This window comes from Buteo buteo, chromosome 12, assembly GCF_964188355.1.
Source record: "Buteo buteo chromosome 12, bButBut1.hap1.1, whole genome shotgun sequence".
NCBI lineage: Eukaryota > Metazoa > Chordata > Aves > Accipitriformes > Accipitridae > Buteo > Buteo buteo.
Genome location: NC_134182.1, coordinates 12,280,245 through 12,299,367, shown reverse-complemented (window position 1 = coordinate 12,299,367; position 19,123 = coordinate 12,280,245). Strand labels below are relative to the sequence as shown.

Sequence of the window (19,123 nt, the reverse complement as noted above, 5' to 3'; positions counted from 1 at the left end):
AGCAGGGAATCTTCCTATTAACATAGAAAACGTTCAAATACTATGATGGCAGCCATTCAAAATCTCACAGGGCTCATCTTAGTCTAGGAACACCCAGACTAAAGAGTATCTGTGGATCTTGGTGAAGAAAGCCATGATGGGGATTTTCAACACGGCACAGAGCACACGTAATCAAAGCAGCTAGAATAGCAAGTCGCTGTGTGAAAAACTGTCCCAGTCACATGTTCCACAGCTTCGCAGCTCCAGTCCCTCTCACATCCTGTCCTCTCTTACATTAGATGCTTTGTAGCCCTGAGATTAATAACAGTTGTGAGTTCAAAGGCAGTAAATGGAACTACTTCAGTTACCCAAGCCAAAATTTAACACAGATGTCTTCTGAAGTACGCTCACTGTTCAGTCACCATCTATTCCAGGATTAGAACTGACAACATTATCTGCAACTTTCATCTTCCTTAATTGATTTAATTTACTTTGTATAAAAACACACATTTGTATATACAAGAGCAACGGGAAACAAATATTTACATATGATTAAATATACAAAGTCTCAGTACAGATGCTCACCTTTACAAAATAAATGCTAAAATCTCTCACGTTTTCTTGAAAATTTTCCATCTCTTAGAATTAGGTTAGACCTATCTTCTTACCACAGTACATTTCATTAATAAAGCTTCTAAAACAACCCCTCCATTTACTGTGTGAGAAATACGTTACATATCAGACACGAGTACTTACTGCAAGCACATGCAATCATAAACAAGAAAAAGTTATGAATGCTGAAGGCGCAATGCTCAATTTAGTGCTACTGTGCAATTGTCTAGGTACTAATGCGTAAAGAAAAAAAAAAGTAGGCTAGCTCAACTCAGTACCATTTACTGGTAGCCTATCTTTAAAGTTTAGTCAAACATCACAAATGCATACATGACCTAAGTCAAGATCCTATAATGTGTAGAAATATCATCCAGGAAACCCCCAGACTGCATAATTGGATTACATGAAACGAAATATCAGATTGCAAGATGTGGATGCTCAAATCCTTGTTCAGAAGAGCACAGTGCAAGTAAATACATACAATTACCAAAAATCCCAAGTTTAAACAAACATGACTATAAATAAGCCCAGCTGACCTAAATTCAGGAAAGGTGGAATAGCAGGGACCAATGTCATATTTGTGTGTGGATTTTCTAAAAACTGTAACATCGTATCAAATCTGGTGTTTTCAATATGCTCCAGTGTGAATTTCTTTTTAAATTTATTAAAAAAAATAGCCATCCAACTCAGTAATAAATAAAGGTGCATTAGGAGAACTAGACATTCTCCAACCTCTTTAGAGACATGCTTAATGTAAATGAGCATTTAATAGTTTACTAAGACTGTCCATACACATGAAGTGTGTGCACAAATTCTGAGAAGCATGAGGACTCAAGCTAAATGCTGTAATGGGAGAGCAAAAAATGAGACTTAATCAGCAAATATACTTGCTGGATATCGGATGCTACTGGTATGCGTAGGCTTTCAAATACCATCAGTGTGACAGTAAAAATAGAAATATTTAAAAGGATCAAAGACTAAATAATTAAGGAAGCTCCCATGTATAGCACTGAATTAGAGGGGAGACAAAGTTTTAAGGAAAAAGACTGCGCACACTGAGCAAGAGTACAACTCAGATTCCATCGAAATACTGAATGGGAAACTCATGTGCTGAGAGTAATCTTCCTCCGTCGAAGTGGGTAGCGTCTTCTTTCAGGTGAATCTGCAGCTTTTTTCTTTTTTAGCAAAACGTAAGCATTTTCACTGGTATCAGCGTCTGTTGGTGTGACTTCTCCTGGTGATATGAAATTTTGGACATTATTTTCCTCCTTCGCCTTGCAACCAGCAAAGACTTCTTGCCGCAGCTTGCAGAGTTCCAAGGTTGGTTGCCAAGTTAACGCTTGGGAAAAACCTTCTGCTCTTTCTATTAGTGCTGGGAGAGACTGCAAAAACAAATCCAAGTATCTCAAGTTATGCGGGAAAAGTAATGGTTACAATGAATGAAATATGTTAATTAGATTCTGACAGGCACAAAAGCTTCAGTGTCTGCAGAGATGATCCTTAGGATGGCAGGTGAAGGTTGGGAACTCGGAGCTACCAGCCTAGCAGTGACCAGGGTCTGCACTCAGAGGCCATGCAAAGAGTTACCAAGTTTAAATGTTCCTTCATTACATTTCTAAGCTGAGTAAGTATCACAGGAACACCACAGTTCATGTTTAAGCTGGTACTGAAGTAACAAATGTCACATGCTATATGAAGTTGTACAGGTCTTCAAAAGATGTTTGACTTTTCAGATGCTGCAGGTTCTAAAATATCTGTTAAAAATATTTCCTATAGCCACAGGGTAACCTTCCTTACTACCATGTGAAGGGGAACGCTTTACAGATACAACTGCAGCAGTCCAAACCTAAATAGGTACTTGCTTCAAAAGTACACACGCAAGCTTTTTTGTACAAAACTATAACCAAGATGAGTTAGAAATCCTGTTTTGTGACATTTTAATGGATCAAGAAAATAAAAAATATCCTCTTGGAGCGCACAGAGATCTCACCTTCATTGCTCCACCAATCTGTTTGGATGTCATTTCTGTCACCTGCTTCAGATCTGCGATGTAAGCATCTACAGAAAAACATAGAGCCCAAATAAACTTCTGAAACTTAACTCCCTCCCCCCAATACTTGCTATCGACTTCTCAGAAATCAGATAGAAAAGCAGCAGAGTCCCCATATAAAACTTAAACCTACAACACATCCCTTTCATTATAGCAGAGGACAACAGTTTGTATGTTTTGTCTTACTATTATCGCTCAAAATGTAGTAGTGTCTAGCAGTCTCAACTATAGCAAGCCACAAAGTTCTTCACTAGAAAACCTACAGCTTATACAAAACATGAGACAAAGACAGTATTTGAAATAAAGGAAGAGACCAATTAGAAAGAAAAAAAAAAGAAAAAATATCTGTTTTCAAACCTTTCAAGCTCATATTACATTTGATAAAAATGCACGAAAGAAGGGGAATAATCACAACTGTGGAGAAAATGAGATGAAGGAAATCCATTTTAAGGAGGGGAAAAAATCATCTTACTGTAAAAGCTGACTTGTTGGAACTGTAAAGGCTACATTTTTCTCCCAGCTTAATTTAGCAAGCATTAACAGCAAGAATGACAAAGAACCAAGCATAAACAACATGAACTGCATTAATTCTGCTGGGTTAATAAAAAAAGAAAGAAAAGCTTTCAGTAACACTGAAGCAGACAGCAGGTGCAGAATACTGGGGGGAAAAGGCATATATTTGATTGCAGTAGCAATATGATAAAATCATCAACACAATATTCATTTTTAATGATTGATTTACAAGCAATAATAATTCTTTACTCAAGAGTTAAACTCTTCAAGTTATTATAAAACTGTTTTGCATGTTCTCCACCACTATTCTGTCTGCAGTGCTATGCCATCAACAAAACTTAAAATCAGCAGATAAGCAAGCGTGCTCCTAGGAATGAAGCAGCCTCACCTCCACTACTATTATTTTTCTGTAAGGTTTCACCAGTGCCTGCAGTAGGATACATGGTGCACACACCCCTGAACCCTTTCAGGGTTAAACAGAACATTCTGCTTTGAAGTCAATCTCATTAATGCTACTGAAAATAATTTAGGTCAATCACTATATTCAAGCACAAGGCGACAGTGATCTCCTGCTGAAACGTAGTAAGCAGCAAGAGATGGTGTTTTGTTAAATCGTCTGACCACATGCCCAATGTGCTGATCAGACATGGTTTAGGAATGAATAATCCATGTATGGACATGGATACTAAAATGCACCATCATTCAGAGTTCGGAAGGAAAACCAGTCCAACAGCAGCCTCTTTAAACACACCACAGAAGTCTACGAATGGACATTCTCTAAAATAAGGATATGTCCTGTCCATAATGAAGCATTCTTACAGTAGATTATTGGGATTAGAAGACTGGTGACCCTATGAAATGGCAAGGAAGGAGTTAAGTGAAAGTAAAAATAATTACTCGGATTATTCCAGTTATACAGAAAGACTGACACACAGTTAAATGAAATTTGCCTGCAGGAGTTCAGCTTGACACGGACAGCATTATATTCCTCAGTGTTCAAGGCTTTCCAAAACATAGGGAAATGAAAAAAGGAAACGAAAGGTATTGAGTAATCTAAACATTTTTGGTTTCTGGCCACTGTACTTGCTAAACTGGGATACATAAACTTCCCAAACACTACATAATACTAAAATTCAGCACAAACTCTCTGCTATCTTAGCTAGGACTTTGCTGTTAGCAAACCTAAAAAGGCAATACCATGGTGCAAGCTGTTACTAACTTACAAGCAGTTAATTCACATCAGAAAAGCATAGATCTGGACACCAGAAACCAAAAGAAACCCAGATATGAAGTGACACTCTTTACTGCTCCTGTTAGCTGCTTTGCTGCACAGGCTGGCATTTCTGGAAGCAATGTCTCCTGTTTACAAAGAGGAAACGATGCCTAGAGTGAAGTCAGATCAGCAGGGTGAAAACTGGAAGATTAAGCTCAGCTTCTCAAACTTTAACACCACTGCTTGTTACACCAGCTTTACATCATGTGCAGTAATCCACAGTGAGGGTTCTGTAACCATGCTTTTCAACTTAGAACAGCATTGGTAAATTCTGTCATTTTTCAATACTTAAGAACAGGCAAGACAAAACTTTCAATTTCTTAAGGCCAGCCTCAAGAAACCACATCCCAATCACCAACTGCAAAATACACCACCTTGTTCCAAAGAGTTTGTATAAGGCATCTTTCAAAAGCATGTAGCTAACTTAGGATGTTGTTTGCGGTTTTGTTTCTTCATCAACCCTTACAAATGACACAGGCAGGATAAAATTTGATGCCTACTTTGCAAGTTAGGAGAGTCAACACTGCCATCACTGAGTACTACACAACTGCTTTCAATTCCCTGAAGAAACTCACTGATTAGGAAGAGAGACTGAAGCATTTCTAGTATCCATGTAAAAGGAACACAAGAATGGTCGGAGTATAATGTCAGTGATCCATCTAGTTCCCCATCTGGCCTCCACCAGTAATGAAGGAAAGTAAGAAAACCTGTTGAGGGTAGCTCTGTGACAATTTCTACCCAATACCAATACAGCAGCCAGCTTTTTCCTTTAAGTACAGTGCCTAACAGCAGACGGCACTTAGAAGAGAAAGGGGGACAAAAAACCCATGCAGCAATACATTCAGTTATGACAAACTTCCAGCTATTTTAGTTAATTATTTACACAGTCAATAATTTTAAACCAGTTTAAAGAAAGCTTCTTAAACATTTACAGCTAGCCAGTAAGGTAGGCAGTGTTTCCTCAGTACAGTTGCCCTCCCCGTGAATTCTTTACCTTGAGAAGGCTGTGATCTTATCTCTTCTGGTGTTACAAAAGGCTGGTAGAGCTTCTGCATATTCAAAAAAAGAAAAATTCTGAAATACTCTCTTGGTTTAATAGATATCTAATGTACACACAGCAGTCAGAACAACAGAGAAAGGCTAGTACAAGGAGATGGTGGTGGAATGATTTAGATAAAGAATGTATTAGGGGTACAGTTTATAGATACTCAGTTACTGGCAATAGTGTTCTGATTAACACAGTTCAGTTCACTGCAAGCGCATCTCCAAAATCCACTTTAGTTTGCAGAATTCTCATTATTAAAGCATGAGGACTAAACTGAAATCCAGGCATTTTGGAAGAAGCATTGCCACCTGCTGCACAACTGAGGAAAAAGAACAGCTCTGGCTTCTAAGGAGCCATTCACAAAAACCAGTATGCTTTCACAGAGGAGCAAACTCGAACAAAGGGTACATTAAGACAAAAAACTAAGAAAAAGAAAACTATTTAAATGACTACGTTCTAGCCCTGCTATTACTTATGCATGAATAAGAACACTCTCCTTCACAGACCAGGCTCTCTGGCTCTTTAGTCCTACTGTGAGTCTTGTGACTTGACATCAATTAATTGTGACATGAAGCTAACTAATAATAAATACAACTAATATTTAGCTATATTAAAGGTGGAATTAGAAGTAACTACTAGGGAAGACGGAAACAAAGCAAAGACATGGGAACTTAAGTTATATCATCTGCAAGTTAGTATTTTTCTTCACTTCAGGAGCTATCCCTCAACCTTCTTCAACAAAAAACAAGTAGGAGGAAAGTTAATTATTCCTTCCTGTAGTTTTACCAGAGCAAATTTTTCACAGTTCACACATCTTCTTAGCCTGTTTACAGTAGCAGCTCCAAGCAGAAGAACAAACACTGCTGACATTATCCTCAAACATAACAGAACATATTGACTGAAAACCTACAAGATGATCTCTTGCTTTGGCAATTACAGGGAGATCACCACACTAAATGAGTGGTTCTCTCCAGATAAACTGCAGTTAATTACCAAGTCTTCGTAACGGCTCTTTATGCCTCAGAAAACATGCATCACTGGAGTAGCTAGGGTCAAAATAGAACATAAAAATTCCTCAACCAAGAGCAGAGAAACGACTACTACCTTTGCAGAAGTAGCCAAGAGAGGAAAAAAAGCCACTGTATTTACAGAGATAAACTAAAAACTTTCTGTATTTTGCAGACATTTTAATTAAAATAATCATCTTCTTGTGGTGGTGTAAAATTTGAAGAGGTCAGCAACAGAAAAAAGGTAGTATGAGAGGCATTCTAAATAACTAATCCACTTTGGGACTCAGGTAGAACATAGTTTTCCTTTTGCAGAAAGATTAAAAGGTCTCGTTAAATCTTGGTGTTATGCAATAGCATATTTTATTTTAATTGATTTTTTTGGTTTGTTTTACATACTTGATATATTGAAAAAACAGAGAAATCACGAAAGGCAATATATGTTAGAAAATATCTCAGATTTAAGGCAAATATATACCCATGCACTTTTACTTACTGTAAATCATCTAGACTTGGCTACCCTAGAGAGTGAGTGACTTTTGTCAATTTTAGACCTCAGAAATGCAATGTAGGCTCTTAAGCAACTTTCTAAAAAAAAAAATTATCTTTCTTCTTTAGTCTAGAATCATAGAATAGCTGAAGTTGGAAAGGGCCTCTAAAGATGGTGTAATCCAACCCCCTACTGAAAGCAGGGCCAACTACATCAGGTTGCTCAGAGCCTCATCCAGTCAGGTTTTGAATATCTCCAAGGATGGAGACTCCACAGTCTCGCTGGGCAACCTATGCCAGTGTTTGACTACCCTCACAGTCCTTTTTTATTTCTATATTTAAATGGTTAAATGGAATTTCCTGCATTTCCATTTGTGCTCATTGCCTCTTGTCCTTTTTTATTTCCATAGAAAATTGACTCCTAATTAATCAGCAGGTAAGGAAAAAGCAGGCCTAATGTAACTGTAGGAAAGAAATTTAGCAACCAAGGACATGACTTGGTTGTTTAATGCCAGTAATTACCTTACACTCAGTGTCAAAAACCAGAGAAATTGCTGCACCTGTTCATTAATCCACATTACTTCCCCCCCCCCTTTCTTTACTGAAAGTACTTACTCAATGTAGTCATTAGCTCAACAAAAGTGCTTAGGAAAACACAGACATCTTTTTAGAAGTCATATACTGCACATGATAATATCTCTATGTATCATAACATTTAGTACTTCAACCAGCCTTCAGCCAAGGATTTCAGAAACTCGGATTTGTCAAGATAAATAGATGTATACTGGCTCGTAAATCGTGTGTCATCAGGCTGAAGCAATCTGCTTAAGTAACTTGCTGAACTGTGCCACAGGCCCAACTTACTCATAGTCACACCACTTTGTAGTAACCCTCATTGTATAATTTGTTCTTCAGTGAAAAGAATATGATGAAGAATCAAAAGCAACTACGGGAAGGAGCTTAAAGGTCAACATTTGATGATATATTTCTTCAAGGAACATGTGGTCAGCAGCTACTATATGCAAAAGTTTTCTGAAAATCTCAGGTTACTCACCAACAACTCTTGCTCTGCTTTCATGGTTTGGATAGCATGCATCAGTATCTTTTTAGGCCACTGCTTACGCTTTTTTGTTGTCTCTACTATTAGCTCATCAAATTGATCTTCAAGAATTTTGATGTTGGAACCTAAAAATCACAAACACACAAAGTTATTGTAGGAATACTCCTACAATTTTTTTTTTAATTTGAGACAAAGTTATAAGGAAAAAGACAGCTTTAGATCTGAAATAAGAAATCATGTGTGATTATCAATGAAGAGAAAGATATCTGTCTCAGATCTCTTTGTAAGGTGATATAGAAATTAGAGCACAACTTGATGTTGCCCAGTTACTCTTGAAGCAAGGGAGCTGGTGAGAACGCGGGGGACAGGGAACGTTCTGGGAAAAAACCAAAAATGTATTTTTCTCTATGCACTCTGAATCTATAATCTCACAAAGAAATGCTTACCTTTCAAGCAAGAAAAAATGGTTTATCTGTGTAATTTATAAGCATTAAACAAACACCAACCGTCCAAGTAATTTGAAGACTAACTGATTTTATATCATATAGAGCACAGATATGCCGTTTACTTTTAAAGTCCATCTATGAATTTTTTACAATATACAATGCCACCTTAATGAAACATCATTCCCAGAAATACTCTGCATCCTGAGGACATCTGTAATTACTAGTCACATGGAGTTTGCAAAAAACCCCCCCAAAACCAAAAAATCCCCATGTCTTCTCTCAACATCTGAGGCCCAAGAGACTGTATCTGGTAGGAGCTAACTTTCACAGCTTGCTTTTCTAATTGTAAGATTAGACTAAATACCTAGAACATATTTTCAGCTCTTGACTGAAGTGTTTTGACTACTGCTACCCTAATACAGGTACTCAGCTTTTTCAAGATTGCAATTAAACTTAACAATTTTGAAAGCTTAATATAGTATTTTAAAACTGATTTCAAAATTTAGTAAATGCCTGTACTGTCTTGACATCACACGCCATCATTACAAACTAAAAATTAAGAGTTATAGAAGAAAACAAAATCAACCATTCAAATTTATGTCCTAACTGTGTGTAACTGAAAGGTAATGCATATTTGTATATTCTTCCATCTGCACACTCCTATAATTTTTCTCCCCTGGTGGAGATTTGAAACGTTGACAACAGTCTTGCCTTTTTATTTTTTAAAATTTAATTTTGCAAACTCCTTAGCATTTAAATTCACTGTTGCCACTACCATCTTGAGCACAACTTGCAAGCCATGCAGTGTTTTCAATCTAGCGGTAAAGAATGGATTTTGAGCACCCTCTCTTGGTCAATCTGTGCAGAATCAGGTGATTGTAAACCTCAGAAAGGCAAAATAAAGGTTTTAAACAAAACCAGCCCACAAACTTGTTTGTTTTAGGATCACCATGAAATCATTTAAGCATAGAGGGGAAAGACTTGAGCCACTGGTCAATGTAAACACTGAAGGCAGAAAATGCCAGCTCACTGGTGATTCAAACTGGATAAGAGATATGCAAATGAGGAAATTTATGTCAAATTAAAAAGCACAATACAGTCCTTACACCTGCTTTATGGCAGCTGCAGGAAGATGACAGTATCTCAGCTGGCATAAGTTAGGCTTGTACAGACAAAGGTTAATTTACTGAAAATAACATCCAACTGGACAAAGTTTTCCTGTTAAGAAAATCCTCTTACGAATTTTTGAACTAACTAGAATTAGTTAAGTGAGCCTGAATCAGTTCAGCATTTTGCATCGTGAGACCAGTGCATTTTTTGCTTTGTAGTAGTCAAAGGAGTTGGAGTTTTATCATTCTAGAACTACAGCTGCAGAAGCTTCCTGACCAAAAAACAGTACAAGGAGCTCTTTCTCTATAGGCAGTTCAATATATCTGTATTTTTGGCTTTGTGCAACTGTAAAAAGCATCAAGTTACAGGCAAAGGACATCTAACGCTAACACAGATGAGCAAATGAATTGCACTGAAATTTTCTTTGGACACCAGACTACCAAGAACCTCCACTACTATTATTCAAAAGACAATAATTATAAAAATATTGTATATATTACATAAAAATATGTGACTAAATAGCAATAATTATAAACATTTACTTAATTTGTATATTAGATAATGGCAACAGACATACTACTGGCATCTCTTGCTAGGAAGAGATCTTGGCCAATGTCCCTAGCACAAAATCACTCAATCTGGAAGGGCCCTCAGGAGGTCTCTCCTGAGTCAAGCCTCCTGCTCACAGCAGGGTCAACACCCAATTCAAACCAGGTTGCTCAGGGCTTTCATCCAGTTGGTTCTTGGAAGCCTCCAGTGCTGGAGACTGCACAAGGTCTCTGGGCAACCTTTTCCAATGTTCAGTTATCCTAATAGTGAATTATTACTTCCTTACATTAAGTCAGAACGACTCTTTGTAATTTATGACCCTTGCCTCTGTGCACCTCAATAAATAGCCTGCCTCCATATTCTCAGTAACCTCCTCGTAGGTACTGTAAGGCTGGTTTGTCTTCTCTGGGCTAAACAAGCCCGGTTCCTTCAGTCTCAACTCACAGGGCAAGTGCTCCAGTCCCCTGGGTGTCTTGGCAGCCTTTGATGAACTAATTCCAGTTTATCAGCAATTTACCTATACTAGGGAGTCCAAAAACAAGTGCACTACTCCGGATGTGCTCTACTAAGTGCACAGTAAAGGCAAATAATTGCGTCCTTGGATTTACTGACTACACTCCTGCTAACACAATATACTAGGCTGGCTCAGGGTTAGCCCACCAGGACCCCCAAGTCCTTTTCATCCTGTATCCCTGCAGGGGGTTAACCCTTCCCAGATTTAGAACTTTGCTTTTTGTCCTTGTTGAATTTCCTGAGATTCCCACAGATGCGTTTCTCCAGCCTGTTTATGTTCCCCTGAATGGGCCTGCCCTTGAGCATATTCACTGCATGCCACCCTGGTTGATGTCAGCTGCAAATTGGGTGAAGGCACCTTCCATCTCCTCCTCCAGGTCACAGATAAAGACATTAAACAGAATGGGTCCCAGAACAGACACCTGAGGAACTCTGCTTGTAATAAGTCCTGAGGTAAAAGTATGAACCATTAAACACTACCCTCTGAACTCAATGATCCAGCCAGGATTCTCACCTCCCTAGACCATAACATCCTAGCTTCGATGCTCTGGGAGGCTGTGTCACTGAGTACTGGAGCAATTCCAACTGAAGAACACCAAAAGGGTTGGCATCCAGAGTACATGATGTATGAGAAGCAGCTGAGGGAGCTGTGTTTGCTCAGCCTGGAGAAGTCTAGGGGGTAATTTAACTGCTACCCTCAGCTACCTAAAGGGTGTCCTAAAAGACAGAGGCAGGCTTTTCTCAGGGGTGTGCAGCAAAAGGATGAGAGGCAACAGATACATTACAGTAAAGGAGATTCCAATAGGCCACAGGAAAGAAAATTTTTACCATGAGGGCAGTCAAACACAGAAACTCACTGCCCGGCGGGGGGGGAAGCCTCTGGACTTGGATCCTGTTGCTGTGTTCTAGCTTTAAAAATAGATCACCTTACCCTATTCCACAAAATGTTGTATACTGCCTTTATTCTGACAAGAGAAGCTGATGAAATAGAACACACTCTGTCCTAACCTTCTGAATGAAAAATCTTGCTTTGAAATCCTGACTTTCTAAAAGCTTGCTGTAGAGTTTCCAGCAAGACAGCTGCCATTAAACTTAATTAAACATTTATTTTTCCCATGTTAATATCAGATACTTTGGTAGTCTCTAACCTACTCTTCTCTAGTAGTCAAGAGCAGATACTTTAAGTTAGGTAGGCACCACACTAGTGACTGCTGGAACTTTGTGCCTCAAGATCTGTAAAGATCTTGACAGAAGTGTCAAACAAGCAACGGTCCTTCAGATAAAGCACTATCCCCTTCCCTTTTCTCTTGGATATGGGTCCCTATGCATCTTGGTTACCGTTCTTCTCATTTATGCACGCTGCTCTGCGAGAATCGTGCTCCTGCAGTGCAGCACTTCAGATCTTCACACGGGCACGTCTGAGTTGGGGTTTGACCTTACCTGCCCCATGAACATCCTCACTGCCACAGACAGCTGGGGGGGGGGGGGGGGGGGGGAGAACTGCCTGATTAAAAATACCACATGCAGAAACCAAAACAAAACTACCCAGCAGGAAATGAACGGAAACCAGAGCATACCACTCTGCAGCTCGGAGTCATCCGAAGTCTCCTCCCAGGGCTGCCCATTAACGGTAACGTTCTCCTGCACCGCTGTTTCGAAGTTCTGCAAGGCACGGGAGAGCTTGAGAAGCCATCCTTTGGGCACAGGTACGCCACATCTGCAGCTACAAAGGCCCCTCCGGCCTCACCGCCCCGCGCGGGTTGGCCACCTCGGCGGAAGCAGCTACATACACCCGCTAACCTACGGGCTAACGCCGTGGGGCGCCTCAGCTTTGTGCCGGGCCCCTGGCAGGAGCGGGCGCAAGCGCCCAGCGCCGGGTAGCGCCGGGCCCCCCCGCTCACCCCCTCAGCCTCACCCAGAGCGCGTCTCCCGCGGCGGCGGGTCCGCCCGGCTGCCCCTGGGCCAGGGCCCGCACGAAGGGCGCGCAGAGCGCCAGCACCTCGCCCAGGCCGCGCCGCGAGCCGCACCGCACCCGCGGGTCCTGCCGGGCGGCGGCGGCGGCGGCGGTCGGGCTGAGCGGCGGCCCCGCGGCCGCCTCCCCCGGCGGCGGCAACAATGGCGGCGCCGGGCCGGCCGCCATTTCCCGCCTCGGACGCAGGGAAAATGCCGGCCCGGAAGCGGAACCCGCGGTGTCCCGGCCTCTTCCCCTCAGCCGCGGGGGCGCCATGGCGGCGGCGGGGCCGGTGGACTGTCACTGCCACCTCGCCGCGCCCTGCTTCCAGACGGTGAGGCGCGGAGGGGCGGGTGGGGGGGAGCGGTGGCGCGGCCCCGGCGCTGAGGCGGCGTGTGTCTCTTGCAGGACGTGGCGGCCGTGGTGCGGGCGGCGGAACAGGTGAGGCGGCCGGCAGCGACCCTCTCCCCGCTCCTCCCCGGCCCCGCCGCCCGGCCCGGCCTCAGCGGGGCGGGCGTTTCTCTCTGCCGCAGGCCCCGGTGTCGGCGCTGGTGGTGGTGTCGGAGCAGGCGGGGGAGTTCCGGAGCGTCGTGGCGCTGTCGGAGAGGTGCGAGGCAGGCGGGGGGGCCCGGCGCCCGCCCGTGTCCGGCCGCGGGGTCCGCGCCTTGGCGGGAGCGGCTGGCGGCGTGGGAGCTGACGGGGGACGCCCTGCCCTCTTCCTTGGTCAGGCCGGCCATTCTTTTTGACTTTAAACTTGCTTTCTCTGTGGTCTCCCGCGCTACTGATGCCTATTCCTTGCTCAGATTCCCAGGGTTTGTTTTGCCGTGCCTGGGAGTTCACCCGGTTCAAGAGGTTTCGCCAGAGGAGCAGCGCAGTGTTACTTTGAAGGTAACACAGGGGCGAGTTAGATTAGCGCAGCTGTAAAATACTGCTGGGACTGCTCAGGGCAGATGACGGGATGCTCTGGTCTGCCTGATTGAACTTCAGATCTGCCCACTGATTTTTCTGTGCTTCTGTAATACAGAAGACCCTGCGGACCAAATCCCAGGGTCTCTTAGCACATCCATTTGTCCGTGTTAGTCCTAAAGCAGAATTGTTCACTAGAGTCGTTTGGCCATATTACTGCAGTGAAACACTTCTAAAAATCCCAAGTGGATGCTTTGCTTACAGTGAACAGCATGCGTGTGTGTTTGCAGATGTCCCTTTGTTAGCGTGGGAAGTGGAAGGCGACCGTTTGTGCCCTTAGCCTGAAAATCTTGGAGAGCTGTCTGCACCCATTTAATGTTATTAGCCTTTTTATGGGCCTTGTTTTAATTACCTCTTATGCTCCTGTGGAAAGATAACTTGAAATGAAGGGTCATTAAGTAAAGAAGGGAAACCCTGCAGGTTTCTAAAAACTGTCTGACCGCACAACTCACAGTAACAGAAAGTTTTAAGGTATAGAATTTAAGAACAATGAAGGAAACTCCAATTTAATCACAATGCTGAGTTCATACCCCTTCCATCTTTTAAGGGCAGTGAGGGTTGCATCTTTAATTTGTTCTTGCAGGATCTGGATGCTGCATTGCCACTTATAGAACTCTACAAAGATAAATTGGTGGGGATTGGCGAAGTAAGTAGAATTCTGTAACTTGTTTACATGTCTATGGCTTTGGCAGCATCTGTCACCACAATTACAAAAACTTAGTGAATACTTGGTTTTGTGTATGCAATAAGTATTGCTATCAGTCTGAACAAGTGCTAAGTCTGATTTGTAATTCTCTTAATATGCTTTCCTTCATAGATTTGCCTGATTCCTTCTTTTCCTTCATTATCATTGTTAGGAGATAGATGGCATTTATGCAGGTGGATTTAGTAGGAAGATTGCATAATTATGCTATGTTGTCTTATACCCAAATGTCTTTTGACCTATTCTCTGGCACAGTTAAGTGTTGAGTCACGTTGTTATCCTCATTCAGATCCTTCCTGCTTTCTTCCCTGACAAAGTTAGGCTAAGCTATGATTTCAGTACGCCTCACTGACTTGTACAGTCCTTTTTTCTTGTGATCCCTCATCTGTCTGTATCCATGTGTTGTTTCCTGTCTTACATTTCTTCATAAACTATGGATGCTTGAAAGCTTTAGGGTAGAGTGTGGGTGTTTTGTGTGTAGGTACCAGAGCGACTTATGGCTGGTTCTGTGCTGGCTGCAGAAAAAGCAGTGATTGGCAGAGCTTTGTAGCTAAACTTGCCATGTTGTACTTGTGCTGTATATCAAAGACTTTGGTTAGTGTAACTGTGAAAGGGGCTGCTTCAACAAACATTAAATTTTGCCTGAACATGTTTAAATCAAAAAAGTATAGAATTAATGGGTAATTTTTGCTAGAGATAGGACTAAAGCTACAGGTTCAGGTCAGAAATTTTACTTGTATTGGAGATCCAGATTTGAGATTTAGTCTGAACTAATATTCAATAGAATATAAAACCCCAGTTACAGATGAAAATGTTAAATACAATTGTTAGTAACTATCTGCCCACAAATGCTTTCATAGTTGAAAAGCTTATGGTTCAGAATGGATTCCTTTCTGAGTTAAGCTACAGTTGAGCTCATTTTAATTGCAGTCTCTAGTGTATATATTTTGAAATGCCTTGCAGTTATGAAGCATTTTTTTGCCTTTATGTATAGTACTGTGGTTTAGTCAAGCGTTAGGTCTGTAAAATTTTTTCACTTCTCTTCTTGCACTGTAGGTTGGACTAGATTTCACTCCCAGATTTGCCAGCACGGATGAACAGAAGGAAGGACAAAGACAGGTTTTGATCAAGCAGATTGAGTTAGCGAGAAGACTGGATTTGCCTTTGTAGGTTTTGTTTATACTATTAGGAGAATTTGCCAGATCTCAGTAACATGTGGAAATATTTCCCAGGATTTATAGTTACTAAGACCCCACAGAACTTTTCTTAGATGGATTAAACTGGCATTAGTATCCTGTCAGTCTCTGGTTTGAGATTTAATTACAGACTTTTCCGTATGTTTGCATTTCAATACGGTGGTCTTCTGTGTCCTCTCCTTGCTATGTTGTTCCTATATCTTTACTGTAGGTAAAATGATTCATATATATGTTTCTAGCTTTTTCTCCTGATAAAAGGTGTAATACAGATTAATTATTTTCATCCCAAGCTGCTGTTTAGTTAATTTGTGTTTACAGAAAAAAAAAGTATTTTGCTGATTTTCTTAATGCTGAGCCTCTCCTTTCTGTGCAGAAATGTTCATTCCCGCTCAGCTGGAAGACCAACCATTAATCTCTTAAAGGAACAAGGTATGTTTTTAATGCATTTTCTCTGTCATGTCTTTTTTCAGCAGAATTCCTTCAGTTGTGCCATGTCCTCACTTCAGTTTGTGTACATGAAACTTGGAAGGAATAGTGCAGACATTCTGTATTCATTCTTTATAGGACCAAGGTGCCATTGGAAGCTGACATCACAGACCTACTGTAAACACTGCTAATGATTTGGTTTGCTTCTTTTTTCTGAGGTGCTACAAAGGTGTTGCTCCATGCATTTGATGGGAAGCCATCTGTAGCGATGGAAGGGGTGAAAGCTGGATATTTCTTCTCCATTCCTCCTTCCATTATAAGGAGTGAACAGGTAATGTTTAAAGGGGTTTGCTTCTTCTTGGTGCTTTGGGATTGCAAGTAATAGCTGACAGCTTATCATGATGGCAAACATGACTGTTTTCACTGTGCTGCTCAAGAATATGCTTGTTTTTTAAGTCTGTACACTTTGAAGTGGGACGAGCAGTACTCGTCAGATGACAGCAACCATACACACTTCACAGTAGAAGTCTCAGTTGCTTATAGCATTGCATGTTTTTACTTTGGCTAAATTTCTACCTGGGGCTTTTGCCATAGCTAGACTTTTGGGGGGAAATTTTGGCTAAAACAGTTCAGCTATTCCTGAGAAACAAGGGTTAAGAAAATAGGCGGTTTTTTCGCATTTTAATGTGGTTTCTGGTGAACTCTTCTTTGGAAGCTTCTGTCACTATACTGTTTTAGAGTAGGGAAATGACATGTAGAAAAGGACTAGTTACTATCTCAGTGCTATGGCACTTTCTGTTGAAAAGCAAATCTGCTCAATTTGGCTAAGTCACAGACCTTTGAAAGATTGAGATTATCACAAGGTGTACCCAGCAAAGAAGCAGCTAAATTCCTTAAAGACAGCATTGACGAGGTTCAGCCCTTCATTTGGTGAGGCTACTCTTTTAATTTCTACTCTGGGTTGCTGCAAGCTATGCTGAGGTCTTATTTTGGGGTAGCAGTTTGTTTCCATCCTGCACTATCATCACTTTCTGTGATAAGCTCAGGAAATGTAAGAAGGGAAAAGGCATGATTCAAGTGGAGGGGGTGTGAGGGATGGATATAGATGGGAACAAGGCTAGCAACTTGGAAAAAGGAAAGCAAACTGGGGTTGAGTGGTAAAAGCAGAGATGGGAAAAAGGTACACAAATATATATATACACAAATATATACAGAAAAATAGCAAATTAAAATTGCATTGGCAACTGTAAATATAGGGTATTTTGTGTAATATAACTACATGATTTAATAAATAACAATGGATTCAGTGTTTAGGTAGTAGTACTTCAGATACTTAAAAACCAGGATAATCCTAATTTGAAGGGACTTCTTGGGCAGCTCCTGGTATTCTTGCTTCCATTCTGAAATGTTGATAAAATGCAGACAGTGGCACCAAAGTCTTTTGACATTGCTTTTAAATGCAGAGAATATCCTCCTTTCATATGTTTTTTTCCCACAGGTCTAAGTGCATAAAGTGTTTAATAGCTGTCTTATTTTCTTCAAGAAGCAGAAGCTTGTGAAGCTGTTACCTCTGGAAAGTATGTGCTTGGAAACTGACTCTCCAGCTCTGGGGCCTGAAAAACAGGTAAATGATGGGGAGGAGGAACTTCTATGTGCATATATCCAAACCCACACCTTATGGAGGTCAGCTACTGGCACAGGAGAGTGAAGTAATATAAGCATAGGTACAAGGGGTGAAAGAGGTTGCCAAGTGAAAATTTTGAGATGAACAAGGCAGTGTTCCTGAGGCTGGGAAAGGAGAAGAAACCCCAGGAATGGGCAAAGGAGAAAATAATCCAATAAGAATAGATACATGTAATTTCTCTGGCACACAGGCCACAATGTGACTGAAATTGTGTCAGGAAGTACCGAATCTGAAACACGTGTGGTCTGTAGGGATCTGTAATTTGGTCTGGTTTTTTTGTTTGTTTGTTTTCAGGTGAGAAATGAACCAAAAAATATTTACGTTGCTGCAGAATATATTGCCAAAATTAAAGGAATTCCAGTTGAAGAAGTTATAGAAGTGACTACACAGAATGCACTGAAAGTATTCCCCAAGCTTCGGAACTTCCTTCGGATATAGATTCAGAAACTGAAATATGATATTGCAGAAACTATTATTTATGATGTAATTAAAACCAATGTGCATCTTGTCTTAAGTGGAGTTTTGCTGTTGGAAAGTTCAAGAAGTGGGCAGAGTGTTATATAGATGCATAGGATGAATATAAGGAATTTCTCAAAGGCTTTTGGTATGCACCGTTGTCATCTCTTGGATGTGATAAAGACAGGTTGTTCATTTGCATCTTTCATGTCTATGAACAAATACTCTGTAAAGAAGAGCACCATAAAACTGTCAGTTTAGTTTCTCAGACTCCTTGCTTAGCTGCTCTTAGTCTGAGAGCTGGCTAATGTGCAGTGCTTAATGTCTCCCTCATTAATTTCTGCTGACTGAAAGTCACACAGTTGTGGGCCCACTCATGATAGAAGAGCTCCTGTTAGGACTTGCAGACTGCACATCCCTTTCTGAGCCATTAAAAAAACACAGCTGGATGGACATTCTGTGTATGTCATGTTGACTGGGCTCTGAGTGGTGCAGAAGCAACCTCTGATTTCCTTCAAAATACAGTTGGAAGGAAAGAATTGTAGCCCTTCTGTTCCTTTTCTCCTTTTCCCTTGTATACAGTAACTTAACAGTTGTTCAGATCCTGGCTATTTTGAGAAGAATTTTCTTGGTTTTTTATATTTTATTTTTTTTGAATCATATTCAAAGGAAAAAGCCTTGGTTTGGTCTTATTACAAGACTTACTCTTCTGACTGCTCGGTATTGGGAGATAACGGTATGTGAAAGGGAGACAAGCCCAGTGTTGTGAGATCTTGGAGGTACCTGGCTGCTGTGGATTCTGCTATGTTGGCCAGTGTCCTAAAAACTGAGTCTTGTGCTCCCTCGCAGCACCTGTGTGGATGTCGGCCTGATGAAAATACTGATCAAAATTTTGCTGACTGTAAACCAGCAATGAACGAGGTGAGTTATATATGACACTCAATTGTTCTGAGGGCCACTAGGGAAGTGGAGGCTTTGTCTCCCTAGGGGGAGTTTTACTAGCTCAGTGAAGAAAATACACAAGTATTAACTTAGTCCATGACCACCTCAGGTACAAAATCTTGCATCGTACCAGCTGATGGTGAGAGCATTTGG

General features: G+C 41.1%; 2 protein-coding genes across 4 annotated transcripts; one reads left to right on the top strand and one right to left on the bottom strand.

Moving 5' to 3' along the window:
• Positions 1-409: 409 nt before the first annotated feature.
• On the bottom strand, positions 410-12,873 carry NSL1 (NSL1 component of MIS12 kinetochore complex). The gene is made up of 6 exons (XM_075042698.1): positions 12,562-12,873; positions 12,224-12,308; positions 8,023-8,153; positions 5,422-5,476; positions 2,582-2,649; positions 410-1,973 (listed from the first exon to the last, which is right to left on the bottom strand). Exons 1-6 carry the CDS (start codon positions 12,871-12,873, stop codon positions 1,695-1,697), a joined length of 930 nt encoding a protein of 309 aa, XP_074898799.1. The 3' UTR covers positions 410-1,694.
• TATDN3 (TatD DNase domain containing 3) lies at positions 12,837-18,081 on the top strand. Of its 3 annotated transcripts, none has more exons than XM_075042700.1 (10): positions 12,837-12,931; positions 13,006-13,038; positions 13,131-13,204; positions 13,401-13,485; positions 14,147-14,209; positions 15,323-15,432; positions 15,836-15,891; positions 16,107-16,219; positions 17,435-17,512; positions 17,867-18,081. In XM_075042700.1, exons 1-10 carry the CDS (start codon positions 12,872-12,874, stop codon positions 18,008-18,010), a joined length of 816 nt encoding a protein of 271 aa, XP_074898801.1. In that variant the 5' UTR covers positions 12,837-12,871; the 3' UTR covers positions 18,011-18,081. The 3 variants fall into 3 exon arrangements, with proteins under 3 accessions (XP_074898801.1, XP_074898800.1, XP_074898802.1); XM_075042699.1 differs by having other exon boundaries at positions 17,432-17,512; XM_075042701.1 differs by lacking the exon at positions 13,006-13,038 and having other exon boundaries at positions 12,854-12,931; positions 17,432-17,512.
• The last annotated feature ends 1,042 nt before the right edge of the window (positions 18,082-19,123 follow it).